General features: G+C 43.2%; 1 protein-coding gene across 1 annotated transcript in view; it reads right to left on the bottom strand.

Moving 5' to 3' along the window:
• The window catches only part of LOC124722985 (autophagy protein 5), a 111,283-nt gene that overhangs the window by 29,824 nt on the left and 55,721 nt on the right, over window positions 1-25,738 (bottom strand). The window contains exons 3-5 of the mRNA XM_047248154.1: window positions 2,488-2,604; window positions 2,271-2,395; window positions 883-1,080 (exon numbers count right to left, since the gene is read on the bottom strand). Of these exons, the coding sequence (XP_047104110.1) occupies window positions 883-1,080; window positions 2,271-2,395; window positions 2,488-2,604 (440 nt within the window). The remainder of the gene's footprint in view (window positions 1-882; window positions 1,081-2,270; window positions 2,396-2,487; window positions 2,605-25,738) is intronic.

Below are 25,738 nucleotides of genomic sequence, written 5' to 3'. Positions count from 1 at the left end.
ACAACAACACTCAACACTGATTACTGTATGTACATTTACCAAGTCACACTTTTAATAACACATTGCAAGAGACCCAAAACTGCATGTTACATTTAAATATAAAGACATCACCAAGAACTTAACTATAAAAAACCCAAGAAAACAGAACACACCAATATTAAAATTCTACTATTTCATAGGGTCCCACGGACACAGTATTTCAGCAATTAGACATGCCACAAATGTCGGGTGCTCTTATGAATTGAGCTCCTAGGCGTGCCCACTCAACTTTCATCCAACCTGTGGAGAAGCCATGGAGGAAGAGGTAGCCACTGTCTATAATATCACATACTGGCACATTATCAAGACAAATTGCACACATACTGAAAAAGCACTGAGTAAAAACATTCTTTTGCATGCCCAATAAAACATGGGCAATATTGGCAAGTATCGAAGATGACCTAGGTTGCAGGAGGCTGTTCTATATCAGACTGCGTGCCAATGTGGCAAGACATATATCGGAAAACAGGCCCACAATTGAAGATCAATGCTGAGAACACCAGCAGCACACTTGACTAATGTATCGTAAGTTGGTGGTCACAGAGGACAATATATCTGAGAGTCATGTGATAAAATACAAATATACCAGGACTTTAACATCGACTTTGAAATACTGGGACAGCATCGTTGGAGAGGCCATCGAAATTCGCACCAGCGACCATCTTATCAACCGAAACTATGGCTACAATCTCAGGATGGCTTGGGAAGAAGCACTATGAAGTACTACCCCTGTTTCACACTATGAACTGGTGGTATACCCGTGGACTCTTTGATCACAAATACGCCGGGAGAAACTGAATAATCACATTAAAATTCTAGTTTACATAGAGTGAATGCCCATACCGTTGGGTAAATTTGGGTAGACTTCTTGTAGCAAATGCTGAAGGGTTTTGCGCTGCCCCTCTTCTGTCACAGGTTTCACCAGTTTCTGCAGGAATGGCTCCTCACTATTATAACAGCGGAATGGTATATACTTAAATGTCTCATCACCAGTAACTTCCATGAGTTTTCTATTGGTTGCCCAAAATGGATCAAACTTATCTGAAAATAACAAAAATACATATATAGATACTCATTTAAAAGATAATTCTGACATTAGAAGAGGAACCTACACTTACTATTAACCACTACTAAACTGATTGATCTTCAACATCTGTTAATAATATGCTTCACAGAAATTCATCTATGACATGCTTTTATGTTCCAAATTCCCACATCAACTATATGTTTCAATTTCTTAAGCTTAGCTCTCACTTGTGATTTTAGGAATTTCAGCCATCATTAAAAATAACTAAGTGCATTCTGGAGTTAAAAAACCCAGGGTAGCCTTAAAAGCCTTCACAGTACAGTGTAAGTTGAGAAATTTGTAACTAACAATGTTACAGAACCAATGAAGCTGCTGGTTTAGGCTCTTCACTCAGATCCAGACCAGATATCCCCAGGACACACCAGAAATGATACTACAGATAGAAAGCTGTTCTGATATTCCTCGAGTACAGCTAGTTGTTGTGACCACATATGCCAAAGAATGGTCCTTGATTTCAAAAAACAAATAAAATTAGTATGACCACAGACAAACAATGTCCTGCAATTCACATAACTCAATGCCACTTTGCTCCCAGCCACCTCGTGCTTACCCATCCCAATATTCATGGAAGTTGTCAATTCTCGTGCTAAAAGTGAATATTCATACCTTTTTCTTGTTCAACAACCACAACAAACTCTAGGGACTCTCAGAACTAGTAACTATCCACTTCTCCTAAAACAGTGAAAGCAAAGGGGCAGGTGATGGCTGAAGGTCCAACAAAAACCCCGAGCTCGTGGGGTAAGTCTTTCCAAGCATGAACACTGTTTCTGTTTTATGACCCTTTTTGTTCTAGGAGAGCATGACTACAAAGTGTTTCAATAATGCACCTCAACAAAAATAAATGAAGGCTGATACAAAAGTGAAATATGATGAAGAATGCTGGAGAAGACATTTGTAGTAAAGCACACTTAGCACCTCTAAAATTAAATAAATAAATAAATATACAAGTACTTCATTAATGAAACAGGAGATTATACCCCACATGAAATAGCACGAGAACAGCTCAATTTTAAATTACTTATCTTTAAGTGTTTCATCTGTAGATTGATGTCAACATTACATACACAACAAAGCAAATAAACATCATTATTTCAATTTCTTGGGAGGAATTTCATTATTGTAATGAGATATATGTATCACTCACCATTCTGCAGGCCAAGCCACAACTGCATATGGTCCTTCTTTTGCATGTTTGATACAACTTGACTTCTGTGTTTTAGAACATCCGCCTCTTTCACACAGGCCATGAAGTGTGATTCCACAGCTTCTCTAAAAGACAACATATTGTTCATAGTTTGACTAGTTTAATGATAAATATGACACTAATTATTTATGTAACTAAAACAATAACATGGACTTACCTACCAGGGCAGTGAAGTAATTCTGTTTCAGGAAATTTTTCAAAATGTACAGTTATATTCCAAGGCAAGTTACTTTCAGATGCGTACAAATCATAAAGGACACCAATTGGATAATGCCTGGAAAGAAAAAAATTATCAGCAGGGGCAAATGGCAAAATTGCATGCTGCTTTACAATAGGCTGATATTAAAATCCTTTTTGACTTGCAAGTGATATTACAGAAAGTAGAAACAAATGTAATCAATATTCAACTTACAATGGCAAACTGGTATTTAGAAACTGTAGAAGAGAAAACTCCAAATCATTATTCATAAGTTTTAAAACTCCAAACCAACATAAATTTTACATCTTAGGCTGTACAGTCTGAGATATAAAGCTCCTCAACTTGTCGTTGCCATTCTGTATCTGTCTGGCCTAAAAATACTGACATGGATTTTTGTGAGTCAATCTAGTTTACACTTCATATTTATTTTTACAGTAGAACTGCACAGATTGCTAGATTCTTATTTCTAATACTCTTGTCCCTGCTCTAAATCACATTATTTGCTTTTGGAGAATGAAGGGGCACATTGTTATTTGATGTAATATCCTTTGCCTTATCTGCCTACTGGGAAATAAGTGAACTACTCAGTATTCTTGACATACTTTCACGTTTATTTGGGATGAAAACCTACAGCTGCATGTACAAGAGTAGGTGTTTAGCTTTCAGAACTTTATGTCTGAGTGATAACGTTTATCTTCAGAATAGATTGTTTTAATGCTGACAAACCATGGACCATGGACCTTGCCGTTGGTGGGGAGGCTTGCGTGCCTCAGCGATACAGAGCCATACCGTAGGTGCAACGACAATGGAGGGCTGTCTGTTGAGAGGCCAGACTAATGTGTGGGGCTTTGCTGTGTTGGTACGGCAAACGGCTGAAAGCAAGGGGAAACTACAGCCGTAATATTTCCTGAGGGCATGCAGCTTTACTGTATGGTTAAATGATGATGGTGTCCTCTTGGGTAAAATATTCCGGAGGTAAAATAGCCCCCATTTGGATCTCTGGGCGGAGACTACCCAGGACGACATTGTTATCAGGAGAAAGAAAACTGGTGTTCTACGTATCAGAGCGTGGAATGTCAGAGCGCTTAATCGGGCAGGCAGGTTAGCAAATATAAAATGGGAAATAGATAGGTTACAGTTAGATATACTGGGAATTAGTGAAGTTTGGTGGCAGGAGGAACACAACTTCTGGTCAGTTGAATACAGGATTATAAATACAAAATCAAATAGGGCCACTGCAGGGGTAGGTTTAATAATGAATAAAAATTTTTTTTAAAAAAAGGAGCACAGGTATGCTACTACAAACAGCATAATGAATGCATTATTGCAGCAAAGATAGACATGAAGCCCACGCCTACCACAGTAGTACAAGTTTATATGCTAACTAGCTCTGCAGATGACGAAGAGATTAATGAAATATATGATGAGATAAAAGAAATTACTCAGATAGTGAAGCGAGACGAAAATTTAATAGTCATGGGTGACTGGAATTCAATAGTAGGAAAAGGAAGAGAAGGAAAAGTAGTAGGTGAATATGGAATGGGGGTAAGGAATGAAAGAGGAAGCCACCTGGTAGAATTTTGCACAGAGCATAACTTAATCATAGCTAACACTTGGTTCAAGGATCATGAAAGAAGGTTGTATGCATGGAAGAGACCTGGAGACACTGGAAGGTTCCAGATAGATTATATAATGGTAAGACAGAGATTTAGGAACCAGGTTTTAAATTGTAAGACATTTCCAGAGGGAGATGTGTACTCTGACCACAGTCTATTTGTTATGAACTGTAGATTAAAACTGAAGAAACAGCAAAAAAGGGGGAATTTAAGGAGATGGGAACTGGATAAACTGAAAGAACCAGAGGTTGTAGACAGTTTCAGATAGATTAGGGAACGATTAACAAAAACAGGGGAAAGAAATAAAATAGAAGAAGAATGGGTAGCTTTGAGAGATGAAATAGTGAAGGCAGCAGAGGATCAAGTAGGTAAAAATACGATGGCCTGTAGAAATTTTTGGATAACAGAAGAGATATTGAATTTAATTGATGAAAGGAGAAAATATAAAAATGCAGTAAATGAAGCAGGCAAAAAGGAATACAAACATCTCAAAAATGAGATCGACAGAAAGTGCAAAATGGCTAAGCAGGAATGAGTAGAGGACAAATGTAAGGATGTAGAGGCATATATCACTAGAGGTAAGATATATACTGACTACAGGAAAATCAAAGAGACCTTTGGAGAAAAGATAAGCACATGTATGAATATCAAGAGGTCATATGGAAAACCAGTTCTAAGCAAAGATGGGAAAGGAGAAAGGTGGAAGGAGTAAGGAGTATACAGAGGATCTATACAATGGCGATGTACTCGAGGACAATATTACTGAAATGGAAGAGGTCATAGATGAAGATGAAATGGGAGATATGATACTGTGTGGAGAGTTTGACAGAGCACTGAAAGACCTAAGTCGAAATAAGGCCCCCGGAGTAGACAACATTCCAGTACCACTAGTGACAGCCTTGGGAGAGCCAACCCTGACAAAACTCTACCATCTGTGAGCAAGATGTATGAGACACACAAAATGCCCTACTTCAAGAAGAATCCCAAATAAAGCAGGTGTTGACAGGTGTGAAAATTACTGAACTATCAGTTGAATAAGTCACAGATGCAAAATACTAATACGAATTCTTTACAGACAAGTGGAAAAACTGGTAGACGCTGACCTCAGGGAAGATGAGTTTGCATTCTGTAGAAATTTTGGAACGTGAGGCAATACTGACCCTCCGACTTATCTTAGAAGATAGATTAAGGACAGGTAAACTTAAACTTACTTTTCTAGCATTTGTAGCCGTTGATAATGTTGACTGGAACTGTCTCTTTCAAATTCTGAAGGTGGAAGGGGTCAAACACAGGGAGTGAAAGGCTATTTACAATTTGTACAGAAACCAGATGGCAGTTATAAGAGTCGAGGTGATAAAAGGGAAGCAGTGGTTGGGAAAGGAGTGAGACAGGGTTGTAGCCTATCCCCGATGTTATTAAATCTATATGTTGAGCGAGCAGTAAAGGAAACAAAAGAAAAATTTGGAGTAGGAATTAATATCCATGGATAAGAACTCTGAGGTTTGCCGATGACATTGTAATTCTGTTAGGGACAGCAAACGACCTGGAAGAGCAGTTTAACGGAATGGACAGTGTCTTGAAAGGAGGATATAAGATGAACATCAACAAAAGCAAAACAAGTATAATGGAATGTAGTCTAATTAAATCAGGTGATGCTGAGAGAATTAGATTAGGAAATGAGATGCTTAAAGTAGTGGATGAGTTTTGCTATTTGGGTAGCAAAATTACTGATGATGATCGAAGTAGGGAGGATATAAAATATAGACTGGCAATCACAAGGGAAGTGTTTCTAAAGAAGAGAAATTTGTTAACATCAAGTATAGATTTAAGTGTCAGGAAGTCTTTCCTGAAAGTATTTGTATGGAGTGTAGCCAAGTATGGAAGTGAAACATGGATGCTAAACAGTTTACAAAAGAAGAGAACAGACGCTTTCAAAATGTGGTGCTACAGAAGAATGCTGAAGATTAGATGGGTAGATCACATAACTAATGAGGAGGTACTGAATAGAATTGGGGAGAAGGGAAATTTGTTGCACAACTTGATTAAAAGAAGGGATTGGTTGGTAGGACATGTTCTGAGGCATCAAGGGATCACCCATTTAGTATTGGAGGGCAGCATGGACTGTAAATATCATAGAGGGAGACCAAGAGATGAATACACTAAGCAGATTCAGAAGGATGTAGGTTGCAGTAGGTGCTTGAAGATGAAGAAGCTTGCACAGATAGAGTAGCTTGGAGAGCTGCATCAAACCAGTCTCTGGACTGAAGACCACACCACAACACACCACACAACAACAACAACAACAACAACAACAACAACATCTGCTAAATGCATGCCACCATATTCAACAGCTAGGAAAATGTTTTGGAGAAAATATTGTGACAGTATAAAAATGCAAATGTCTTCTTCGCAGAATTTTGGTCACTTTATCCACCTGAATTCTAATATGCTCTGTTATCTGGCAGGCAGATGTATTCTATGGAGGAACTTAAAACAGTCAATCCCAAGTTCTATGCTAAGACTATTGTGCAATATAGTCCAGTCAACAAATGAAAATTAGCAAAGAGTCGTATGATCACAAATGTTTGTACAGTGGTAGGAGGGTGTGCCATGTACAACATACTAAAATTTCTGACCAGTGGGGAGTGGGCATTGTGGTGGGGGTGCGGGGAATGGGAGGGGGTGTAACGGTCACTTTTTTAAGTTTTCCTTGAATAGCTCAAAAACTGTGCCTTCTAGTGAAAATGTTACCCAATACAAAATAAAACTAGATTCAATTAACTGCAAAAAGACCATTTCATTTTTTCTCTAGGATCAATGGTTTCCACATTGCAGGTGATGAAAATAATCTGCAAATTATTAAAAGTAGTCTTTCAATGGTATAAAATTAATGTTCAGTTTTCTATGAAGTGGGTTAAGAACAAATATTAAATGTGTGTATCACATCTAAGTGCATATGAAGGCATAAATTGTGTTACAGAGGTGTATCAGGATCGGGATGGGGGTGTTGGGTGGTAATGGGAGGGAAGGCAGGTCATGATAGAGTGGTCATGCATTTCCCTCCTTCATAAAATTGCAAACTGAAGAGCGAGCAGGTTATTCCCCATTCTCTCTATGATTCTACATCACAATAAGCAACTACACGGTATTTCACAAAGTTGTACTGACCCTTGGGCATCTTATCTTACAAATCACTGGCAATACTGTTTACAGATGCTACCAGGGGTGTTTATTTTCCACAATGTGTGCTAACATTATGTGGAATGCAGATGTGAGTAACTAATAATACTAATACAAGAAATGTATATCGACAGAATCTATATAAATCTCAGCACACTAGTCTACACTGACCCTATTGGGCAGTTATAGCATTCTGGAAGAGGCAACTTCACCCATCACTTTCAGTTTACAGATACTATACTTTCCCAACATTTCCTGTCCAATTATCTTATGGGAGTAGACAAAAGAACTTCACTGAGCTCTTGTCTATATAGTGGAGTTATATTCAGTTTTTAAGTTGGTAGTTATTTGCAATTGTTAAGTGAGCTATTATATAATAAGGCTCATCAGCTGTAGCTGTCAACTCTACTATGTTGACGAGCCTGCCTCAAGTATAACACGCTGTCAATATGTTTTGGACAAAGTCAGTTTCACTGTGCCACTATTACTGGCAGCAATACTTTTCTCAGTATGAGGTGTACCAAATGCATCACCCTAGCCACAGCTCTCACAACTTATGAAGATGCCAACAGGCTTGAATTGGTTCCCTCTGCAACACAAGTAGGGCACTTATGTGTTACAGAACTTCAGATATTTCAACACAGGTCAGTAATGCATTACACCAGATTAGTATTCTAGACTGAACATCATCAGTCCCATTCCATTAGTCATATTCACATTCACCTTACTAGATGTGGTGGGGATGTGTGGTAACTGGCTCCACTCAGTGCAGCCCACTCTCCGAGTGCCAGCAATCCCTGAATGGAAGAGATTTATGCAGTCTCCCAGTAACAGTTACTGGTGAGAAAAGTGAAGGAACTTTCTTATCATTAATTAATCCACTATCAACTGACTACAACACCACACTTACCAATCCAATCCCTTCCCCACCAGCACTACATAGGTCACTGACATCAATACACTTACTAAATAATTACTTCTCAGCCACTGTTTATAGAAACTTATTTTACACAAAAACTCACTTAACAGCAGCAATTAAGTATTCAGTTAATGAACTCAAAATGACTAGTATATAAACACCAGCTCAGAGAAGTTTCTTCTACCCACATATGAGAACTGGACAGGAAATGCTGGGAAGGTTCTGTCTCTCTGTAAACTGAAATGCAAGCTGTCATTGTGGTGGGGGAAGTCACCTTTCCCAGAAGAATACCACACCCGCTCTACAGGATGGCTAAGAATCAATTTCCCCTCTAGCAGTGTAGAACAGTGTGCAGAGATTTTCATAGAATCTGTCCATATGTATAAGTATTATCAGTAACTCATACCTCTATTCCAGTTAATGCACTTTGTGGAAGATAAAAAACCCCAGACATTTCTGTGGATTACCATATGACATAAGCGTATGAAAATATGCGAAGTAGACTACTTTTCGTGTTGAAATGTCACTTATTTCAGATACTGTTCTAATGGTAAACAAAGCGGCATTTAGTTTCTGAACAAAATCCTGAACATGGGCTTTCCACAACAGCTTACTATCTATCCGTACGCCTAGGAACTTTAACTGTTCCGTCTCGCTTATAACATGCCCATTCTGTCTGATTAAAATATCAGTTCTTGTTGAATTGTGAGTTAGAAACTGTAAAAACTGAGTCTTACTGTGATTTAGCATCAAATTATTTTCCACAAGCCACGAACTTATTTCATGAACTACATTATTTGATAATGTTTCAATATTACACACAAGATCCTTCACTACCAAGCTGGTGTCATCAGCAAACAGAAATATTTTTGAATCACCTGTAATACTAGAAGGCATATCATTTATATAAATAAGAAACAGCAGTGGCCCCAGCACCGATCCTTGGGGAACGCCCCATTTAACAGTACCCCATTGGGACTGATCATCATTACCACTCTCAATATTGCGGAGAATTACCTTCTGCTTTCTGTTCTTAAAGTAAGAGGCGAACCAATTGTAAGCTACTCCCCATACTCCATAATGTTCCAACTTCTGCAGTAATATTTTGTGGTCAAAACAGTCAAAAGCCTTTGTTAAATCAAAGAAAACACCTAATGTTCGCAACCTTTTATTTAATCCATCCAAAACCTCACAGAGAAAAAAGAGACTATAGCATTTTCAGTTGTTAAGCCATTTCTAAAACCAAACTGTACATTTGACAGCAAATTATGTGAATTTAAATGCTGCAGTAACCTTGTATATACAACCCTCTCGATAACTTTAGCAAACACTGATGGCATAGAAATAGGTCTATAATTATCAACATTATCCCTGTCTCCCTTTTTATAAAGTGGCTTCACTACCGAGTACTTTAATCGGTCAGGAAACCGACCACTCCTAAAGGAAAAGTTACAGATATGGCTAAGTACTGGGCTAACATACATGGAACAATACTTCAGTATTCTGCTAGATACCCCGTCATATCCATGAGAGTTCTTGGTCTTCAGTGATTTAATTATTAACTCAATCTCCCTCTTGTCAGTATCATGGAGGAGCATTTCAGGTAACAGTCTCGGAACACTTTTTTCTACGAGCGCTATATGATTCCCTGTTGGGACTAGGTTTGTATTTAGTTCACCTGCTATATTCAGAAAGTGATTATTAAATACTGTACATATATGCGACTTATCAGTAACACGGACATTCCCACTACGCACTGATTCTATATCCTCGACCTGTCTCTGCAGACCAGCCACTTCCTTTACGACTGACCATATGGTTTTAATTTTATCCTGAGACTTAGCTATTCTATCTGCATACCACATACTTTTTTCTTCCTAATAACATTTTAAGCATCTTACAATACTGTTTGTAATGGGCTGCTGCAATTAGATTGTGATTGTTTCTAATGTTTTGATATAATTGCCACTTTGTTCTACACGATATTCTTATACCTTTAGTCAGCCACCCAGGCTGCCTGTTTGTGCTAGTACCCTGTTTTGAACGTACTAACAGAAAGCAACTTTCAAAGAGCACGAGAAAAGTCTTGAGAAAAGCATTATATTTATCGTCTACTGTATCAGCACTACAAACATCTTGCCATTCTTGTTCCTTGATAAGGTTTACAAAAGTCTCTACAGCAACTGGATCAGCTTTCCTAAAAAGTTGGTAACTATATTTAACCTGTGTTGCAGCACAAAAATCTTTTAGACTTCAAATTTGTGCATCATGATCTGAAAGGCCATTCATCATTTTGCTAACAGAATGCCCTTCTAGTAATGACAAATGAACAAAAATATTGTCTATGGTTGTTCTACTGTTCCCTTGCACTCTCGTTGGAAAGAATATGGTTTGCATAAGATTATATGAATTAAGGAGGTCTACCAGCATCCTTTTCCTTGCACAATCACTTATACAATTTATATTGAAGTCACCAAATATAACTAACTTTTTGTATTTCCTATAAAGTGAACCAAGAACCTCCTCTAGCTTTAGCAAAAATGTTGTGAAATTGGAGTCTGGGGATCTATAAATAACAACAGTAAGAAGTTTAGCTCCACTAAATTTAACCACACCTGCACAACATTCAAACGCCTTTTCAGTGCAGTACTTTGAAACATTAATTGACTCAAATGGGATACCGTTTTTCACATACATGGCTACTCCCCCACACCGCAAAGAGCTCCTAGAAAAGCTGCCAGCCAACCTGTATCCTGGTAAAGGAAGCTTCTGAATTATCTCCTTATTTAAGAAGTGTTCAGATATACCAATAATTTCAGAGTCAACATCTATAAGTAGTTCACTAACTTTATCTCTAATGCCTTGTATGTTTTGATGAAATATACTAATTCCCTCATTAATCGGATACCTAAGCTTTGTCGAAAGTGGTTTCTTTGTTAGAGAGACTTCCCTTAAGCAGGAATACCTGTCAGCTGACTTCAATCTAAAAAAGGTACAGCTCCAACACCCACAACTACCGGAATTTTCCCATGAGCGATCCCACCACCCCCACCTATGCTGTCACCTATAAGCTTTGCCAACCTCCCCTTTCCATACCTGTTGAGGTGCAGGCCATGTCTAGTGAAACCCGTCCTGCTGATAGACTCCATCGACACCACTGAAATGTGACTCATGCCTTCTGTCATTAGCGCACCCCCAAGTCTCATGTTATTACGCCTGACGGCTGTATTAAGATGAGGCCGATCGTGACGCTGAAACAGTTCCACGAAATGCACATTCGTGTTGCCAGTCTGAGTGGCTATCTTTTCCAGGTCACCATCTATGTCATACTCCCCATCCCTATCAATACTATTACCAGCCCCACCCACAATCACTACCTGATCCTCTTTTGTAAAATCCCTACATAACCCCCCGGCCCCCCCCCCCCCCCATGTTAAAAGTCACCTGAGCCAATCCTGCATTAGGCTTCACAATGCTGGTGACCTGGTACTCACTCCCCAAAACTTCCTGCAACTGCTGGCCTACACCTCTACCATGAGAACTACCTAACAGCAGAACCTTCTTCTTTCTCTTAGACTTTGCAACTGTCCTAGCCACTGTAACTGCTGAGGTCTGCTGCATACTTCCTACATCTACAGCTACTAGAGATTCCTCTCCACTAGACTCTGACAGTTGGTCAAATCTATTACAAACACCAATAGTAAAACTATCTGAAAATCTCCTTCTCCTAGCAGATCTCTTGCCAACAGCCAGCTCCCATTCCCCAACCCCCTTTTCCCTCCTCATCCTATCTAGCTCCTCCTGTGCGGTTTTCAACTGCACCTGAAGGGCACAGATCTTACGCTCCTGCTCCTCTATCAACTTACTCTTGCTACATAACCTGCAGTTCCAGGAGAGGATCTCACCAGAATGCCCACTGGCTTCCCTACTGCATTCCCCCCCCAGTGAAAATACTTAGAATAAGTCTCACACCGCAATCCACTACTCACGAACCCACTTCATTTACAACTGACCATAAATTTTATACCAGTAAAACACTAATCATGTTATTTTTCAATTCCCTGCAAAGCAGAAACTATCCATCCCACAGAAAAACGAATAGAACCTTTTTCGTAAGAAATTTAATGGAGTTTAATTCTGTATCAGGAAACATTTTTCCTTGAAGCTGCAGTTTTTGAATTATTCAGGAAAAACACAGAAGGTAACCTTTATACACCTCCTATACCGATGCACACAGACCACCAGTCAGCATTTTAGTATGTTGTCCATGGGTCCCCTCCTACTCCTGTACAAAAATTGGTGGCTACAGGAACTTTTCCCCTACACAACCCTTCTTTGGTCTTTGTCGACTGGGCTAATAAGAGTGGCGCAATGTCAGAAGAGAGTTTGGGTTGACTACAGAGAGATTTCTGCTGCATTAAAGTGAACAGTTATATCACACAGTGGGAGCAAAATGGCGCGGCAACTGGAAATTTACTCCAAAGTTGAAGTATGGAGGACAGTACGATTTCTGTGGGTAACTGCACACAGATTCATCATAAAATTCAAGCAGTATAAGGGGAAAATGCAATGTTGCATCCAGCTGAAGTGAAATGATACCAACAATTTGACCAAGGCCACACAGCCAAGAGTTGATGCTGACCAGGAAGGAAGGCAATCTACATTGACCACAGACTTTTCAATAATGAGGATGTTCACACAGTGGTTCTCAAATGGCTCCGTGAGCAAGGAACAGGTTTCTGTTGTCGAGGAACTGATCGATTGGTAGAATGTTCCGACCACTGTTTACAATGACTTAGTGACAATGCTGATAGTTTCGGTGTAACTTTGAAGTGTAATGTAGCATTCAATAAAAGTTACTTGGCCTGCCATAACAATGTGCACTTACTTTTGAACGTCCCATGATATTCACAGATTGGAGGAAATATTTCTGATTTACTAGCTTTTTCTGACTTTGTGTACAGGTTTTGCCAAGAATTTCATGGTTCGGACACACGAAAGAGCAGTGTGACTGAAAAGTGAGGGCAGTGGGAGAATTCCTTGTGCAATAAGACCGGTTGGTTGGTTGATTAAAGGGACCAGTCTACTAGACAGGTCTACATGACTGCAGATCAGAGAGAGTCTACTGCACAAAACCCATGGGAAGAGAAACCCAAGGTGTACGAAATGTCAATGAAAGAGAGGTAACAGATAAAAAGAAGAAAGGGAGAGACAGCAAGAAAGGCATGCAAGGTGCCCCTTCTATGGAGCATCTGGAAGCTCTTGAAAGCAGAGGTACTTCACTCAAATTGATTTAGTGTAGCAACACGGACAGGGCAAGGGGAGCACAGGGAGACAAATGATAGACAAGTCTAACATACCTCGCAAGAGGGAAGAGCGAAATAGCTGGTAGGGTTAGGGCTGGGTTGAACCACCAAGTCTGGTCTGTGCAGAGGTGGCAACAGTGCGTTCTGCCAATCCCTCCGCAGAGTGGCGGATCCTCTGCCCAGAGGAGGAAGCCACATGTTAAAGGACTATGTCCAATGCGCAGTTTGGTAAGCAGAACATCCTTCCAGCGGTGAGGCTGACATTAAATCCGCCACGCCCATGTGGTCAATTTGAGCGACCGCAGTTTGTTTCCTGTCACGTGCAACCATTCAGTCTCCCACTGACACATTATGCATCCGTCAGAAAATGAGATGATGGCGTGCAACAAGACGGGACATTGATGGATAGCACCATCCCGACACGCTTCCGGCAGCTTTGTCGGCCATGTTGTTTCCCTGTATCCCAATGTCACCCCAGGTACCCAGCAAAAGATCACCACCTTGCCACAGTGTTGAAGTCACTGTAAGGCATCATCGATGAGCTTAATCAGGATAACTTCGGTGAAGTGAATGCAGTGCACTAAGTGAGTCGGAATAGACAAGAAACCTTGTCTGGTGACATCTGTGAATCTTCTCCAGTGCCATCAGAATGCCATATAATTCCACATCATAATTCGTAAATTGCTCTGGAAGACACACTTTAAAAACCCTATTAGGGAAAACAGCAGAACAACTTAGGATATTCGCTTGCTGTGATCCATCTGTATAAACAACAATAAAACTGTGGTACCTACTTAAATCTCGAGAACAAGTTTTCTTGCATTGTGTCAAGCTTAAAAATCACTTTGGGCCTCTGAAGACGCCAAGGCAACAATGTGTTTCACCCCTCGGTGTGTATTTTGATATCTGATAGATCCAGATCCTTGCGACAGTCTGTAGCATGTATCCCAAATGGCTTGGTCGCATGGGACTTGTTCCTGAGCAGCCATTCAAAGGAGGGTTGGACTACTGCACTAAATGCTAATGACTGAAGTGACACAGAGATTTTCAGTGCCTGTTGAGCCAAAAGGATACATCACCGAATCCAGAGTGGTGGTTCACCAGCCTCCGCACACAGACTCAGAACTGGGCTAGTCCGAAAGGCTCCAGTCGATATCCGAATGTCCTCAAAGTGGACAGCGTCTAACATCTTGAGGCAGGAAGTATGGACTGATCTGTAGACAATGTTGCTATAATCTGAACAAGATTGAAAAAGTGCCCTACAAAACTGCAGGAGGTGGGACCTGTCAGTTCCCCATGTTTTTCCGCTAAGGCATTTCAAAATATTCGATGACTGGAAGTCCTTTGTTTGTAGGTCTTTCAGGTGTACAAGCCAAGTTAATTCCAAATCAAATATTGAACCCAAAAAGTGCAGTTTCTTGAAAACGTAAAATATTGTTCCCCATTGTGGGCACCGCCAATGGCCTTGCCGCAGTGGTACCAACTGTTCCTGTCAGATCACTGAAGTTAAGCGCTGTCGGGCTGGGCTAGCACTTGGACAGGTGACCATCCGGTGTGCCGAGTCTGGCTGGCAAGTGGGGTGCACTCAGCCCTTGTGAGGCAAACTGAGGAGCTACTTGATTGAGAAATAACAGCTCTGGTTTCATAAACTGACATACGAGCAGGAGAGCGGTGTGCTGACTGCATGCCCCTCCATTTCCACATCCAGTGATGCCTGTGGGCTAAGGATGACATGGCAGCCAGTTGATACCACTGGGCCTTCCAAGGCCTGTTCGGACAGAGTTTATTGTGAGCACTGGTTGCTTATAACTTCAATGAGAACAGTTAAAACTGCACATGTAGGTTTCTCTGGTGAGACCCAAAAACCAGTTGTCCTGGCCCACGTTTCCAGCCTTCTAATGGTCAGCTGTAGCTGCATCCTCGTCATCGTCATCGTGAGATCAGAGGAACAGCAGAAGACTGCAAAGTCATCCTCAAACAAAGAGCATTTGACAGGGCTCCTAAGTGCGAAGGAAATGCCATTGATAACAATGGCAAACAATGTGACAATGAGGACACTGTCGTGGTGGACCCAATTCTCTTGAACACAGCAGTCAGACAAGGCATCTCCAACGTGTTGTCAAAAATGCTGGTCCTTGAGAAAAGATTGGATAAGAAGAGGAAGGTGTCCACGTAATCCCCAGTCACGAAGTTGGCGAAGATTGTTGTACCTCCAAGTAGCGTCACATGCTTTCTTGAGGTCAGAAAACACACAAACGAAACTGTTTCGGTAGAAGAAGGACTCCTGTATCACTGTCTCCAGTAGAATAATGTTGTCAAGGATGGAACAGTAGTGCCTGAAACTGCACTGGAAGCGTCTCAGGTGACCTCGTGATTTGAGCAGCCAGACAAGGCGGAGGTTGACCATACATTCAAGAGTCTAACTCATAGAACTGGTAAGAGCTACACTCCAGTAACTGTTAGGGGCACTATGGTCCTTGCCTTGCTTCCAGAATGGAATTAATATTTCTTCCTTCAAAGTCGTGGAGTACTGTCTATCAAACCAGATCTGATTGATACAAGAGAGGAGCTGTCCTTTCACTTCAGGGCACAGATGACAAAGAATGCCATAATGGATATCATCAGGCCCTGGAGCAATGTCTGGCTGCAGACAAAACCGATTCCAGTTCCCACATGGAGAATGGAATGTTGTGGACTTCCTCATTATATGAGAAGAAATTGAGCTTCCACATCTCCGCAGTCCTAAAGAACACCTTAAAAGCAGGAGCTTGTCTGGATGAGGTTGTGACAGTAAAGAAGTGTTCAGCTAAAACCTGAGGCATGTCTTCTGGCATGTCCACCAAGACCCCATTACTTGACAAGGCCACAATGGGATGTGTACTGCCCTTGCCGGAAATCTGTCATATTGAATCCGAAATTTGCACAGTAGAAGTGGACCAATTAATGGAAGTTGTGAATTCCTTCCAGGAAGCCCCCTTCCAATCTTTTATCACTCACCTAGCATGTGCTCTCCCAGATCTGAAGGCATGAAGGTTTTCTATAGTTGGACAGTGTTTGAAGATCTGCAGAGCTGTTCATCTGGCCCCAATTGCCAATCAACAGTCGTCATTCCAGCAAGGTACAGGCCATTGTCTGAGGCAGTTACTAAACCGGGAGATGGACTCTGCGGCAACCTGTTTGATCTCACAAGTGATCTGGGCCACCATCTCCTGTTCACAAACCTTTTGTTCAAAAACAGCATGTCAACTGTACTGCAACCAATTTGCCCTTGGCATCATCCATCTGCGTGGTCTCCTGTCAGCCACCATCCCAGTTGGCAGGTGGTCACTAGAATGTAAATCAGTAGCCACTTCCCACTGAAATGAGCCTGCAATAGCTGGGGAACAAAAAAAGGTCAATGACTGATAAAACCCCTGTAGCTGTGGAAACGTGTGTCATCTGACCTGTGTTCAGAAGGCAGATATTCTCAGAATGGATGAGTCACTTGATCATCCGACCTCTGGAGCAAGTGGTAGCAGAGTCCCCACAGCACATTGTGTGCATTGAAGTTTTTCACAAGCAGGAATGGGCGTGGGAATGCCCGGAAGAGTTCCGCCAGTGCATCTGCATCCAAAGCATTGTTATGTGGAAGGTAAAAAGAACACACTGTGATATTAAAAGGTGCTATAACTTTCACGGGAATTGCTTGTGTGGTCGTGATAAGAGGAACAGGAGAGGAGTGGCATCTGTCACCAATGAAAACAGCCACTCCACATTTAGCCCTGTCTCCAGCAGTATCATCCTTCCTGTATGGGTGGTAACTCCATACTGCAGGTGTGTCGGTGACTTTAAGATGGGTTTCTTGTAACCACATGCAGAACGGTTTCTCCTAGACCAGGAGCTATAATTCTTCCAAATGTGAGTGATATCCATTTATATTCCACTGCAATACCGAAGTCCCAGTGGAAGCCATTGTTTAGAGAAGGTTATTCTTGTCTTTCTCCCTCAAAGGTGGAGATTTACCAGGGAAGTCAGGGGGAACATTAGCCAGTTCCCGGCTCTCCAGTTCCTCCGACTGGAAGTCAATATCCTCAAGAGCATAGTCCCCATCAGAGAGTGATAGAGCTCGCCGATCCAAAGGTTTAACTTTTCTTTACTTATGGGAGGAGGTGGTTACTTGGGTTGTGGAGACGGCTTAGCTGGCTTCTGATAGTGGGTAGTGGTATGTGGCTTAGGTAGTAAGCCCATTGCTGACAGCTTCCAAATAACTTCTGTTTCAAGTGGAGTGTTTCCTTGCATGAGCTCATACTTGAATCTGTGGTCCAAGTTTGTGTGGAGGCTTCGCACTTAGCGATTGGCGTCTTAAGGGCTGATGCAAAAGAAGTAGCAACAACCAGAAGTTCCACAGCTGTGAAATCTTTTTTAGCTTCACCCATAGGGTATTCGTCTCTTGACATTCAACTCCTGAATTTTCCTTTCATTGTTGTAAACCTCACACTTTTTTGCTCCACACTGGGTGATTTCTGGAGCAGTTCACACATTTCAGAGGAAGTGTACAAGGATTGCCCGATTCGTGAGCTGAGTCTCCAAAATTGCCACACATAGCCCTCCCATTACATCCCATAGTGGTACGGCCAAATATTTGACATTTTTAGCATCGCATTTGGTTAGGAACAAATGGGCGAACCTTAAGACAGATATAGCTGATGGTAAATCTGTCCCATCAGGAGTAGTAGTTTGATGAGGCCATTCCATAGGGATCCACAATACACTAGGAAAACAACTGTTGACTCAGGCAAAGCCCTGCATGCCTGAGCAAGCCTTATACAACTGGGCGAGGGGCCCGCTACAGACTGTTTTACCTCGACAGCCATTCACCTCATCAGCATATGGCATACCTTGAGGTTAAGGGATTTTTTTAAAGAGGTGTGTACCTTCCTCATGGTCCAGGCAGTGAAGCCAAGACCCTGTTCTCCAAAACACACAACATTCTACCACTGCAGAACATGGTGGTCACTGAAGCAGCATGCCCAGAGTTTACAGTGAGAGAGGGGTGGCGGCGCTTACCAGTCCTCAGCTCAGGAACCCCGGGGCCATCAAGCCCGTACTCAGCAAATGAATGCTGAGCCCCTGAGGGGGGAAGCAGCAAGAGCAGAGCCCCCAACCATCAGGGAGGGAGGGGGGGGGGGGGCAGGCATGGTTGAGCAGCCCTGAGAGCCCACTTTATGAGATATAATCGGTGGGAATACTGTTGCCAATGTGGGTGACATCATAGTAGATGTATCAGATGAAAGTTTTACGTGCTGGATGCAACTGCTTATGCTACTTCTTGGCCTCTTGGTAAGTTAGTTTGCCCAATATTCTTGTATTTCCATCTCTCTCTGGAAAATAGTGCAATCTGGCGAGCAGAGAGAATGGCACTTTCCACAATTGACACAGATGGGTGGAAATGCACAAGGAGCATTCACATGCAGCGCTCATCCACAATCTCTACAGGTTGCGCTAACATTGCAATGCTAAGACATATGTCAAAATTTCAAACACTTTAAGCATTGCACGGGAGGGGGGACATACAGTTTCACATCACCATCCCCTTCACCTTTTCAGGCAATGAATCATCCTCAAAAGCTAAGCTGAAGGCACTGTTAGCGGCGCTGTTGTCCTTTGGCCCTTACATACTCTCTGTCCATCATGTATAGCCCATCGCTCCCTGTTGGCGCATAGCTCATCATCGGATTGCAAGAGCAGGTCTTGGTGGAAAATGATGCCCTGAACCATATTTAGACTATCATTGGTAACGACAGTCACCAGTACGACACCCAGCTTGTTACAAGCTTCCCCCTACTTATACCTCCCGAGGAGATCACGAGTGTAAAATTAGAGAGATTCGAGCACACACGAAGGCTTTCTGGCAGTCATTCCTCCCGCGAACCGTACGCGACTGGAACAGGAAAGGGAGGTAATGACAGTGGCACGTAAAGTGCCCTCCACCACAGACCGTTGGGTGGCTTGCGGAGTATAAGTGTAGATGTAGATGTTTACAGGGTACTCTACCTAGTCATCACTGCTGCCGAATTTTGTTTGTCAAGGTTTGGCAAACCTAAGGCATAAAGCTTGCACTCAGCTTTAGAAAGCTGTCAAGTTGTCTTATGCCTGGACTGTTAGCAGTTCAGCAAGGGAATTACACACGGGAAATGGGTGCTCGAGTGTGTCCGAGAAGATGGACTACTCTAGACAGTGAGCAAGCTGAGTGCTACAAAATGAGAGATCCAGGAGTGATAATAAATGTGTTGAATCTGTAAGAAATATAGGTTCACCTGCATTGAGAGCAACAATATTCAGCTGCTGCATAATATCTGCCAGGAGTGCATCCCTTGCACTGACTCTGGGAGAGCCCTCAAATAGAATGGTGAGCACTGCAGTCACCAAGCAGCAAGACAGGTGTTGGGAGCTGGATGATAAATTGTAGTATGTCTGCCCTGGCAAGAACAAGTGAGATGGATATGTAAATGTTGCTAACAGAAAATGTAATTTCACAAAGGGAAATACAAACAGCAACAGGGTGTTTAGTGGAATGATACACTGTTTCAGGTGAGCGTCAATACGCCCCTCTGAGCTCGAGCTGCAGCCTCAGGAGGAAGGCCATTAAGTATTGGGGTGAAGAGTGAAATATCAAAATTGTCTTGAGGCTGTATTTTCATTTCTTGCTGGTATGTAACTGCTGGGGATAGTGAACACAGTAGCAGCTGCAGTTCTGCACTAGTCAATCTAATGTTGCGCCTATTCCATTGAAGGACAGCTACAACTAACGATGAGAGATGGCACTTGTGTTAGTAGCCATAACCCTGGCAGCTTTGGAGTGCCTGGTTTTGTATGCACTGGACTACAATGTTCAGAACCAGGAAGATCCTGCCCCATTATTTCTTCAGCAGTACAGGTTTCCTCCCCGTGTCGATAAGTTATCTCTAAAGTAGACGGTCAATTGACAATTCATGCCAATGAAGTGCAGGTTGGCCAAGTAATGTTTTTTCACAGTTTTGCCACCGAGGAGGATCTCCGAGCTGGGGAAGGGGAAGAATGTTTATCTTTATCTTCTTAGTTATTTTGCATTTGTCAGACAAGGATCTGAATTTTCACTGACCAGAGTTAAGCAGGAAATTTTCTTGGGGTATTTCCTCTTAAATTTCCCACTTTTTGTGGAGTCACAAGAGACTTCTTTTGAGGGTGAATGTTTGATAATATGTTGTGCAGGTAAAGTAGTGGATACTACTTCAGAGCTTGGGCATTTCACAATTGTGGAGCTGAGCCGAATTGTAAGTCATAGGTCTGCATGGCCGTATCCAGTTTTGGTCACGGTGTAGCCACGATAGTGCCGTAGCTGCCAGATGCCGGGTAGCAAATTTTTTCCGAGCAACCGTAAGTGAAACATTTTCCCTCACCTCAGTCTCCTGTACAGCCTACTCGGTGAGGTATACAGAGCATTCACAAGATGAAGCAACATGGTCTCCCCTGCAGTTGATGCAATGGGGGGAAAGGGTGTGTGCAATCTCTCTCATGTACATCTCTGCTACAATCTGCACATTTTGCTAAATTTTTACAAGACATAGAATATGACTGAAATGTTGACACTGGTAGCAACATATTGTGTTTGATATACAGGATTTACATTGATTGCCTTGTAATCTATCTTAATCTTCAATCAAATATAAGGAATACGTACAAGCAGACACTAATTCAATGTCTATCTTCTTTGTAACTCAACAGATTGCTTCCACATCCTGATTGGAAATGGTAACATTGTATTTCTCCCTCACCCAGACCATCAAGCAGCCTGGTAGTAACAACTCCCCATGAGCAATTTGGAGTTCAATGGGCCTCTACACGAAAGATGGTTGGTTTAAACGAGGGGGGAGGGGGGGGGGGGGCGAAGGGACCAAACTGTGAGGTCATTGCTCTCTTATTCCCAGTAAAATAATTACACAAAGGAAAGAAGAAAAGAAAAGAAAGGAGACAAACAGCACAATAAAAGGAGAATGGAAGAACGACAGAAGGACAACCAACACTATTATGGACAAAATAGGAAAAGAAAACCACAGAGAGAGGCAAGAAAATAGCAGAAGGGATAAAAACAAGAGAGCAGATGACCGTGGCTTGCCGACCACGAGAATAAAAAGGAAACGCCAGCCACTCTGCGACACATTAAAACACCCAGCCTAAAAGCATTAGACTGGAGAACACAAAGGGACAAAGGACATGCACGAAAACATATATAGAATGATAAAACCCACCATCACATATAAAACATACAACTAAATTAGCCGACAAGGTGTTCTCAGCTAAAATTAATCGCAACAAGTCCGGTAACTGAAGAGTCCATCGTAGGGCAGCCAAAGGAGGACAGCTCATCAAGATATGGGCCACTGTCAGCCGGATGCTGCACTGACACTGAGATGGGTCATCATGACTCACCAGGTAGCTGTGTGCCACCCCAACGTGGCCAATGCGGAGCCGACAGAGAACCACAGAGTCCCTGCGAGAGGCCGGCATGGAGATCTTCCCCACATTCATAGTCTTCTTAATGTCACGCAGTTTGTTGTGCATACTGAGGTTATGCCATTGCGTCTCCCAAAGCCGCAAAACCTTGCGGCGTACTAGTGAACGCAGGTCAGTTGCAGAGAAGCTAATCTCCACAAGTGGTTTCTGCATAGCGTGTTTGGCCAGCCTTTCGGCAAGTTCGCTGCCTGGGATTCTGAAGTGACTTGGGGTCCAGACAAACACCACTGAACGACTGGACCGTTACAGGGTGTAGATGGACTCCTGGATGGTCACCACCAAAGGATGATGAGGGCAGCACTGGTCGATAGCTTGTAGGCTGCTCAAGCAATCAGCACACAGAAGAAACAACTCACCAAGGCATGAACAGATGTGCTCAAGAGCACGAGATATAGCCAACAGCTCGGCAGTGAAACCACTGCAGCCGTCAGGCAAGGAATGCTGTTCAATATGTCCTCCAAGGACATATGCGAAGCCGACGTGATTATCAGCCATTGAAGCGTCAGTGTAAACTACTTCACAGCCTCGGTACATATCAAGAATTGAGAGGAAGTGGCAGCGGAGAGCCACGGTGTTAAGTGAGTCCTTAGAGCCATGTGAAAGGTCCAGGCGAAGCTGCGACCTAGGTGTACATCATGGAGGTGTATGTCAACGGACCTCAAGTATAGGAGGTAAGGGCAAGGACTCCAGTTTGGAAAGAAGAGATCGGACATAAACTGCAGTTGGAAGCCCTGACCTGGGCTGCCGATGCGAGAGATGAACCACCACAGGTGTGAAAAGGAGATGGTGATTTGGATGCACAGGAGAATTACGAACGCATGCAATGTAACTGGCCAGCAGTCGTGCATGCCTAACCTGCGATGGAGGGACTCCGGCCTCCACCAGGACACTGGTCACTGGACTCGTCCTAAAAGCTCCATGGAAGGGTGCTGCTTATGCCACTGTAGAGCTTGCTGACACTCCTTAATTGCTTCAGTGACTTCCAGCAACCACCAAGGGACTGCCATTCGCCAGGGAACCCGAAAGAGCAGCAAGGGATCATGTTTTCTGCTGCAGAAAGGATTGCTGTAGTCCCCTGCTTAACCATCACATTGATGTTCCCATCCCTGACGTGATCATGAGACAAGGATGACATGAAATATTCAATGAAGCAGTTTATGCCACAGCATCATCTGCTGCCACTGACTTATTGCCTGAGCAGTCTATATCCATTGCACCTGAAGGCCCGGTGAGATCTAGGTCCTCAGCAGACGCCAGAATCTCCACCTCATCTGCAGACACAGAGCCCGTAGGTAGCAGTGGTGTGGGAGCCACCGCAATTCCCTTGGTCTTGGGGATCTTCTTTTTGGATTTCTCTAGCTGCTCGTTTGGTTTTCCTGGCTGGGAGGACTTCACTGATTCAGTCTCCGGGACTGAGGATGAGCGTGAAGCCCTACGACCAGCTGCTTTTGAGCTCTTTAGCCAGTGGCGGGTATCATCTTTCCTACTAGCAGAAACCTGGGAAGGTTGTGACCCAAGGGACCCCTTCCAAGTGAGAGGAGCTGAAGAAGACTTATGCTTCTCCAGTGCAGAAGTAGGGACTGATATCCCTGATGGTTGGGGGGGGGGGGGGGGGGGGGGAGGTGTTCCTCCCGAAGTAGGTGGTGCAGGAGCAACAGGGAGGGAAGTGACCTCCCACCATCAAGGGGCAGGTGTAGTCTTCTGGCTCTGAGAGGTGACTGGGGTTGGCGGAGCTGATGGGGCTAGAACTGTTGTACCATTGGTGTTGTAAGATGTCATATGTACAGGATGTAAGCATTCAAATTTCCTCTTAGCCTCAGTGTAGATCAGTCGGTCCAGGGTATTGTACTCCATGATTTTCCTTTCTTTCTGGAGAAATCCTGTAGTCAGGTGAACAAGATGAATAGTGCTCTCTGCAGTTGACACACAGATGGGAGGCGGGGCACATCGAGTATGCGATGTGTGTCTGCAATCATGACATGTGATGCTGGAAGTACAGCGGGAAGACATATGGCAGAACTTCCAGCATTTTGGGGGGAGGGATATAGGGCCTTACATCACAGCCATAGACCATCACCTTGGCCTTCTCGGGTAATGTATCACCCTCGAAGGCCAAGATGAAGGCACCGGTGGCAACCTGATTATCCCTCGGACCCTGGTGGACACGCCAAACAAAATTTACACCTCACCGTTCTAAATTGGCACACAGCTCATAGTCAGACTGCAAAAGAAGGTCCCTGTGGAATATGATACTGAGGACCATATTTAAGCTCTTATGGGGCGTGATGGTTACAGAAACATCCCCCAGCTTGTCAAAAGTGAGTAACGCCCGTGACTGGGCAGAGGATGTTGTTTTGATCAAGACTGATCCAGATCTCATTTTGGAGAAGCCCTCCACCTCTGCATACTTTTCCTCTAAATGCTCAACAAAAAACTGAGGCTTCATCGTCATGAATGATTCCCAATCAGCCCTCGAACATACAAGGTAACGGGTTGAATAAGAGCCACGGCCATCCTTAGCCTAATGTTCCTCCCATGGTGTGGCCAGGGAGGGAACGATTTGGGGTCATACTTCTGTGCATGGAATTGAGCCTATGAACACTTACAGACTGCTGGTGTTTGACCACCAGCAAGAGATAATGTACTATGCTTCATCGTGTGTCATCCGCCCTGATGCCACCCACTCTGACCAGGGGCCCTCGCACAGGCGCCACCCAGCAGCAGCAAAGGCCACCTGGCAGTATGGCCATTGCCAGGAGTCCCGATGCCCCAGGATTACGGAAATCTACTCCTTGGCATACGTGGGGAGTTAACAGCGCAGGCATCACCAGATCGATCCCTGTGTTGTCAGGGAGCTAAAACCAACAGGGTACATGGCGGTCGCACTACAATGGACTGGCTACTGTACTACATATCAAGTGGAACCAAGCTAAAAAGTCAGCGTAGAAAATGATACTGCACAGCTGATGGAAAAATACGCAACCAGGAGGGTGACCTCGCCCAACAGTTGAAGAATGAACAAAAGTGCAGATCCACATTGATGAAGGATGCGATAGGTCTCAGCGCATGATGGAAACGATGCACCATGTAAGGCGCCCTTCCCCAATTGGCTCGCTCTTCAGGAAAATTTTGAAAAACAGAGGTCAAACCCTACAGAGGACCATCACATAAAGGCTGAAATGTGTGAGACTCCTTTTAGTTGCCTCTTATGACAGGCAGGAATACCTCGGGCCTATTCTAACCCCCAGACCCACAGAGGGTCTACACGAAAGACGTATCCATGGAGGTGTGTAGCTTTTCAACACTTTTTGTGCCTGGTATGCCCTATCTGTTGTGATCAGCAGGCTGGTTGGCCAATTCACTGATCTGTGGAAAGGGGACCAAACAGTGAGGTCATCGGTCCCATCAGATCAGGGAAGTAAGTCTGCCATACCCTTTCAAAGGAACCATCCCAGCATCTGCCTGAAGCGATTTAAAGAAATCATAAAAAACCTAACTCAGGATAGCCAGACATGGGTTTGAACCGTTGTCCTCCCGAATGTAAGTCCAGTGTGCTAACCACTGTGCCACCTCACGTGATCTTGATAGAAGGTTTCCGTCATATAAGTTAGAGCATGGGTTTGCAGCTGTGTCTACTTCTTGGTGAGTGATGAATG

Source organism: Schistocerca piceifrons, chromosome X (genome assembly GCF_021461385.2).
Source record: "Schistocerca piceifrons isolate TAMUIC-IGC-003096 chromosome X, iqSchPice1.1, whole genome shotgun sequence".
NCBI lineage: Eukaryota > Metazoa > Arthropoda > Insecta > Orthoptera > Acrididae > Schistocerca > Schistocerca piceifrons.
The sequence above is the reverse complement of the archived record's forward strand: the minus strand, read 5'-3'. Positions and strand labels throughout refer to the sequence as shown.